General features: G+C 43.4%; 1 protein-coding gene across 3 annotated transcripts in view; it reads left to right on the top strand.

Annotated features, from left to right (window-relative positions):
- Nucleotides 1-313: 313 nt before the first annotated feature.
- ADGRG6 (adhesion G protein-coupled receptor G6) overlaps nt 314-7,695 on the top strand; it is a 141,726-nt gene continuing 134,344 nt past the window's right edge. For all 3 annotated transcript variants that reach the window (XM_014939586.1, XM_014939583.1, XM_014939584.1), the window contains exon 1: nt 314-475. In XM_014939586.1, the coding sequence (XP_014795072.1) occupies nt 474-475 (2 nt within the window). In that variant the 5' untranslated portion in view covers nt 314-473. The remainder of the gene's footprint in view (nt 476-7,695) is intronic.

Raw genomic sequence — 7,695 nt, forward strand, 5'->3', positions numbered from 1 at the left:
AGCCACCCCTTTTCACCAGTTCCCAGGAGAGGCTCCCCGGAGGGAGGGAGGTTCCCCCGGAGGAGACCGGGGGTGCCGTCCTGCCCCCGGTGCGGCGGCGGGATCGGGGCCAGCCCTCGGGGCCGCCACCTGGAAGCCGCCTCCGCGGGGGCGGCTTCCCTCGGCACCGAAGTTTTCCCCGATTCCGTGCCCGGAGAGGCAGGTCCCGGCGCGGGGCGGGCATCATCATCATCATCATCATCATCATCATCGGCGGCGGAGGAGGAGGAGGAGGAGCGGAGCGGCGCGGTCCCGTCCGCGGCGGGCGGCGTTGCGCGGGGGCGGGCGCGGAGGAGAGGTGGGCGAGCAGCGATGACCTTTGCGAGGAGCCTGCGAGGGAGCGGGCCAGAGGCAGGGAGAGCCTGGAAGAAGGAGGAGGAGGAGGAGGATGGTGGTTGCTGAGACCCGGAGGAGAGCCGCCCCGTAATGTCACCATGTAAGTCTCTGCTCCGGGGCGAGGGGCGGCGGGTTTGCCGTCGGGGGAGCGCGGAGAACCCCCCGTGGGGGGATCTTGGTGGGGCGAGAAACCCCCCGGGCCAGATGAGACAGGGTTTTCCCCCCCTCCCTCTCCGCAGTAGGTGATGAGTAATGTCAGGTCTGAGCCGCGCAGATAGGTAGGGCTGAAGGAATGGGGAAACGAGGGAGTTTTCCACGGCGGGAGCTGGGAGGGCAGGGCTGGCAGGGCTCTGCCCCGTCCGGGCTGTGGGGCCGCCGGTAGGGTCCCGAGGAGGGGGGTTGGGGGGCTGCCGCTTCTTCTCAGAGCGCTCTAATCCCCTCCTTAGGGCTGCTCTGGTGAGTTTCCCCCCCTGCTCGAAGGGAAGTGGCGAAAACCTCCGTCCCGCTCGCTGCCCACGCTGCCCCCCACCCGCCCTGTCCGGTCTCTCTCCTACCGGCCGTGGTCGCTCACGTCGAGGGGCCCCGTCCCAGCCCAGGCACCGTTCCCAGCCCTCCAGGTGCGGTGCCAAGCACACAAAAATTTAAAAAAAAAAATAAATAAGGAGAGGGAGGGCCGGGCGGGCTCCATAAAACCTTCCCGGCCCCACCGCTCCTCCCCGCAGCGCACGGAGGAGCGGAGGCAGCGCCGGGCTCCGCCGCCGTCGGGGGGCGAGGGGCGGTCGGGGGTGGGCGCCGCGGGAGTAGTCGGTGGCCTTCTCTCCTGTCCCGTCGCCGCCTGGCGGGCCACCGCCGTGGCCTCTGGGCGCCTTCCTCGATATGTTTTGCCGTTACTGAGAGGCTGTCTCTGAAGGTAAGGTAAGGAGAGGTACCAAGGTTTGGGGATTTGGGGGTTCGGTTGGGGGAGAGAGGGGATGTGTGGCTGGAGCGAGGGGAGAAGGGTAGGGCTTCCTAACAGTGCCCAGTGAAGTTAAGGTAGAAATGAGAAGAAGTTCCTAAAACCTAATGCTTCAGGGTCGCAAACAGCCAGCAGATTTGCTGCCTGCAACTGGGAAAAGTCCCTTTGGAACGGGAAGCCAAGGGACTGAGATGGATCTGGTGCAGCTGGCACCCTTTATGTTAAAAGGCAGTGTCATTTTTTTACATCTCTTTCGATGAGTGAGGGTTCTTTCAAGATTGACTGTAAGAATAACTAGGAACTAGTAATGCTTGACAAAAAGGAAGTTTGAAGTGGCATTGTGTAATTAATCTTTCAAGACATCCGTGTACTACGCTTTAAAGCAAGGGTTTCAAAGTGAAAAGCGACTCCTCTGTTAACCTGCCCAAACTAAACTGTGAGTTGTAATTACCTTTCTCTTGTTGCAGTTCCACTTCAGAGTGATTAAGCTTAAAATCTTTTTGTTTACAACCTATATGAGAAAAAAAAAATAATGTGAAATTGATGTTATCTTTCTTTTAATTTTAAAGTGTCAGCAACATTTTTCCTTAATAGCTCTAGACATGTCAAAGACCAAAGAAAGTCATGCCAGTCTGCCTGAGGCAGAGTTCACATCCTACTCCAGGGAACTTTGCCGAAGCTTTGAACAAGAAAAATGGTGTATTCAAATGTGCATTGCATGTTTTGAGATCATACAAATGAAATGTTCCAGGATTATTCACATTTTGAGTGTGTTTTCTTGCAGAGCTGTATACTCCCTCAAAAGGTGATGGTGTCGTGTTATCTGGCTGCTGGCACCTAGTGTAAAAGGTTTAGTAGTTAGATGTAGCGAGGCTGCCACTAATTTCATCTTGAACTATGTCAAGTTACCCTCCATTTATGGTTTAGATAAATTACATGTCTATTTTGCTCTTCTGGAATGAATTGTGAATAAGCTCATTGTCTCCCTATGTTATAGGAAATGAGAGTAGCTGTGGACTGGGCTTTATTGAGTTGGTAGCTAGAGTGCATAGCTGGTCATGTCACACAGTGTCTACAAGGGAATAATGCAAGTCCATAGAAAAATAAGTAGTTCTTCTATCAGACTCCATACAAGGTCACTTTCTGATTTTTTTTTTTCTACTTTTTTTATTGTTATTTTTAAATCAGCATGAAGAGGGATTGCTGTTGTGAGAGTACATGCACTACTTTTTTATTATTAAAAACTGCATTAAGAGGGATTGCTGTTGTGAGAGTACATGCAACTGTAATAGATGTACTCCTACCGTAGGTGTCCTAATAGTCCCCAAATATACTGAGTAACGTACTGTTTCGGTTCTGTGTTTGACAACCAACAATGATTTGTTCAGAGCTGCTAGCACTTTACCAGCTGGGGACAGAACAGGGCTTTTTCTTTTAAATTGAAACAAACCAGAGAAGAAAACCCACTATGAACGCTGTTCAGCAACGTAGCCAGGGTTAAAGACTGAAATAATCCGTCTGTGTTCTGAGATCTCTGTTAAGGACTGCTTTGCTTGCTTAAACTCTTGGTGTCTTTTAGTACGTTGCTCTGTTGGTACCCATTCTCTGTGCTGCTGATGAATATTAAATGACAGAACACATCCTTTTAATAGTATTTAAAACAGGAACACACGACCAAAGGGGGTCTCTTGGGCCATCAAGGCAGTGCTGTTGTAGCAGGGGAGTGTATCAGCCCTTGATAAGCTATTAACTGACCCAGAACTGTTTGCTGGTTTTTTGTCAGTTGAATTATTTATATGCTGTTTGGATTCAGATCTAGACGTTAATTAACAGTAATAATCAAGAAAACGAATGTAAACATATTATATTAATTTAATATAATATTAATAGGTGAATAATATTTGCAACTAAGTTGGTGGGGTTTTCGTGTTTTGGGCTTTATTTAATGTGCTCTGGCTCCTTTTCATTAATTGTAGGCCAATTGGGATGTCACACTATAAAAATAAATATCAGGAGTGGATTTTGCTATGGAAGAAGCCTTTTTGTTGGCAGTGTGTTAGCTGTCTTCCATCCCTGACAGCTTCTTGTGTGAACAGGGGTGTTACGCACGTCACGGTGCAAGGCTGTGAGCAATCAGGCTTCTGAATTTTTGGCTTTTTGTCTATGCAAGATCTCAAGAACAAGTAAACACTGATTTCTTCGCTCATTTATAGCACTCAGCTAGAGGTTATGCTTTGCAACATAGATCTTCAAAAGAACTTTCCAAAAGAAACAGCTCTGAGTTATGGTGCCTGCATTAGTGGTGTGGTTTTGTGGCATGCTTTTTTGTGGCCATTCTAGTTTGAGTTTGATAAACCTTTCTTTCTTGTCAACTGAGATGATGTGGTGTAAACAAAATTGTTTTGTCCTTCATCAGTAGAGAATATAAGCAAAGGAGACAGGTTTGCTAGTTTTAACATATTTGTTTATTTATTTTGGTCGAGAATTGTATATTTTTTTTAATAGCAATTTTATAATTACCTAACCTTTTTCTCTGGGGAATAATCTTTATAGTTACTCCTTTCTGCCTCGTTGTTTGCACTTACTTGTGGTCTGCTCTGTTGTTGATTATCCGTGTTCTTGAAATCTTTCTTGACTTGTGCTTTTTACAAGAGTGAGGATGAGGAAACAGACTGTAAACTAACACCGTGAAGTACTGGCTTGTAAGTGTTACCGCAATGCAAGTAAACATTAACAAATAGAAATTGGCCAAATTAAATAGCTCTCTCAGACTTACACAGAATCTCAGATTCTTTAAGAAAGGCACCAAAGTCAAGATGACTGGGTAGATTCACTCCAGACCTAGGCAGCGGAAACCATTTCTGTTATTTTTCCTTGGCTATCTCAAAAGTTGTGTCTTGGATTCTCCAGCTCTTGGATTCTCTGTGGGAAAAGCCTTCAGCTGAGTTCAGAGAGACATCAAAAGTGATGATTGCTGTAACACACAAAAAATGTATCAACACAATGAAAACCAATGGAGATTTCTTCTGAATCAATAAATAAATGCTTGCAACTGTTTCCTAGTCTGATAACTTTAAGTGTGCTGGCTCAAAACAGACCAACAAACAAAAAATACAGCCACTTCTACGGGTTTGCATTGGTAGATTATGCCGTGGGCTGGCACATGTCTCATCAGTAGAAACAGCAACATTCTTCTATATTTCTCTGGTATGCCATGCTGTTATCCTCAACAGTTCCATTTCACCACTCTGTGAGTATATATGCATGCTGTTATGTGTTTGCACATGAATATAACTCCATATCTTAAAAAGGACTTCTGTTCAAAGTCAATTTTCTAAAGTAATATTAAGGGTATTGTGGATTTATGAGTTATATACATTGAACAGTAACTGCTCCCAAATCTCAGCACTCGGTTGTCTGAGATTTTAGTAGGGATTTTTGGGTCATTAAGTTGAAGGACAATAATTCTATTGTTTGATAATCTGGTTATTTTGTGTGTCTGGCTTCATCAAAGAGATTCTTGTATTTCAGAGCCCAGTGTTTTCCGTGCTTGTCTTCGACACTTGTTAAGTTTGACTTTACAATATCTCAGAAAAAAATAAATCGGCTTCAAATTCCTAATTTGATACAACTACCCGTAAAGGACTGGACTTCTTTTGTAATCAGCCCCTTGTGCTGTGTAACACTGCACCGAAGGGAAACCTACCTGATGGCAGAAGCCTCTTGAAGTGCCATTTACCTGGGCCCGTTGGCCCCCAGCCCGCAGGAGTGGTCTGATGAGCTGCTACTTTTAAAACTGAAGTTGGTTGTTCCTTTACAATGGTTTATCTTGCTTCCTTAAGTTTGGCTTGTCTACATTACAGAACTCCCCTTTGGGAAGAAACAGTAGCCAATACCGGGGAAGGATTTACGTTTGCCCCCAGGTTTCACTGGCAGGTTCACAGCAATGTCTGTGGAGCAGAAGGAAGACTGTTTTCCCGAGTTTAAGAAAATGGAATTTTTCTTGCCACTGAGTATGAGCTCTGTGCTTTCTTTCACTTACCTCTTTCACATTTTTGTCCTGATAAATCATACTAGTGGCCATTCCAAATACCTTTCCTTTTTTCTGTATTTAATACTCGCTAACCTGAAAGACGTTTGTGTTCATCGGTGTTTCTTCGTGACTGTCCATTTGTGGTGGTTCTTCACATTCTGTTACCGGGAGCAGATTTGTGAAATAGTTTGGGAATTCTGTTAGAGAGTTTCTCCCAATATAAGTAGATAATATCTTACTGAACGAAAACCAATTATCACCAAATAGGAGGGGAAGGAGTTGGTTAAAATAACGCTGGTTGCGTTTCATTACCCGTTGCTTGCTTTTGCACATTGCTAATTTGTTGAATAAAATGAGACGGGAGTGTAATGGAGCGCCATTCATTTTGGATGCATGGCTAAAAAGTCTGATCAAGCTTATTAAGAGTCTTCCTTGCTTCCTTTTCTGCTCCCTACGGAGGAGACCTTTTGGTTTAGCCAGTAAATGTCCTGTACGCTTCAAGGCAGAGGAGACTTTAACTTCAAGCTATAACTGATAAAGATTTTTATATAATTGCATTTGTTTTATTAAATAAATAAAGATGACCCTGGTGTCACTGGCAGCAGAGATGAACCCCTAGATTTTGGCAAGGAAAGTTTCAGCATTTTCATTAAAATTGCCAGCAGAAAATGTTGTAACTGTCAAATTATTAGGACTGAATAATATTGAAGGGCTGGTTAAGGGCAGAGGCAAATCGTCACCTCTCATCTTTATATAGTTAATAACAACTATGTATGTACTACGTACATTTAGACAGCGTAAATGTATTTGTATATGTAAACTGTGTAAATAGGTAAAACTTTGCAATGTCTGAAAAAAATGCTACACTTTAACCCTTTCAGGCTGTGACCACATTGCTGTTTGTTTTCCTGAACCACCACCCACACCTGTCTGCTTAGAAGCCCGGTGCTGGCCAGTCTTCTGCTTTGTTGTCTCTAAGAACCAGACAACATCATCTCTGACCCTTTTTAGCAAGTATAGAGACTTCTGTCTCTGTTTAAGCAACACTGGGGCCATCTGTCATTTTCAAATGCTACTTTATTGACTGCTAGTTACTAGTTTGACTAACAACAGTATTTTCTCGCTTTCATGGCTTGTTGTTAAGCTCCCTAAATTCTTGTTCGTTTTGTGTTTTTTTTTTCCCCACAGGATGTCTCATGTAAGTGAAATGTGGTGCTATCACTGGAAATGGAAGCTGCGGCACTGTCTCTGCTTGTTTACCACATATATTCTATGCATGCAGCAAGCAGGTAAGTCAGCAAATTATCTTCTCGCTTAAATAAGTAGTCTGGGAGCCAAAGTTTTGATGACTAAGGGTTATGCTTACGTATGACTGAACTGTGTACCTTATAATGTTTTGATGAAAGTGATACGTTATAACTATTAGGTGTGATTTGGTAGGTTGGGTCATATTTTCTGCTACTGCTGAATTTTCTTTTTGTTGTTTTTTATCGTTTTGCTGTTATTAATTGTTATTATTCTTTTTCTTTGAATTCTTTTGTTTCACCCTTCCTTTGGCTCTACCTTGTTAATACCTACCTCTCTTTTGAATTTCTTCTGGTTGTTGGAATACTGCAAGTAATCATGTAGTTCTTCCATTTTCCACAGTACTGTTTGTGCCTGTAGATTATGTATTCGGTAACTCTTCACTCTAGTTCAAAGCTGTAAAATAGCTGTCGTGTGCTTATTATTTTTAAACACTTTTATGATTCAAATAATAGAGACATTCCCCAGCAAGCTATATGTACATAAGACACTCATACAATGTAAAGAACAATCAGTTTAAACTTAACATCATCTTGCTCTGTAGTGACACTTGAGTACAGAGTAATGTAACACATTCTGACTGTTTTCTTTAAACATATGAATGAGAGATTTCATTTGCTAAATGTCTTTTCCTAACCACTAGAGTGCAAAATATTTTAGGAGCTCCAGCTGCTTTACTGGAAAAAAAACCCAACAAACTTCTGGAGTTTATTCTGGAGCATATGAAAATTTTGGAGCAGCTTGTAGTGCTCAGCTAATTCCGTATCAGATGGGTAGTTTTTGCTGTTACAGACTTGCCGTTGGAAAAAGGGTGGTTTATATATAGAAAGAGTTCCTAGCTTCTTTGATATTGTTTTTTCTCTAAATAAAAAGTGAGGTTGTTTTGGTTTTCTTTTTTTAAACCTCACTTTTTATTTAGAGAAAAAACAATGCAGTAGCTGTGCAGTGGCAGTTTCCAACTTCACGTCACTTTAATAGGTGTTTTCCATTTCCATTAAATTGTGTAGCCAGAAAGGTTCTTATGACC

This window comes from Calidris pugnax, unplaced genomic scaffold (assembly GCF_001431845.1).
Source record: "Calidris pugnax isolate Ruff unplaced genomic scaffold, ASM143184v1 scaffold57, whole genome shotgun sequence".
In the NCBI taxonomy this organism is placed as follows: Eukaryota; Metazoa; Chordata; class Aves; order Charadriiformes; family Scolopacidae; genus Calidris; species Calidris pugnax.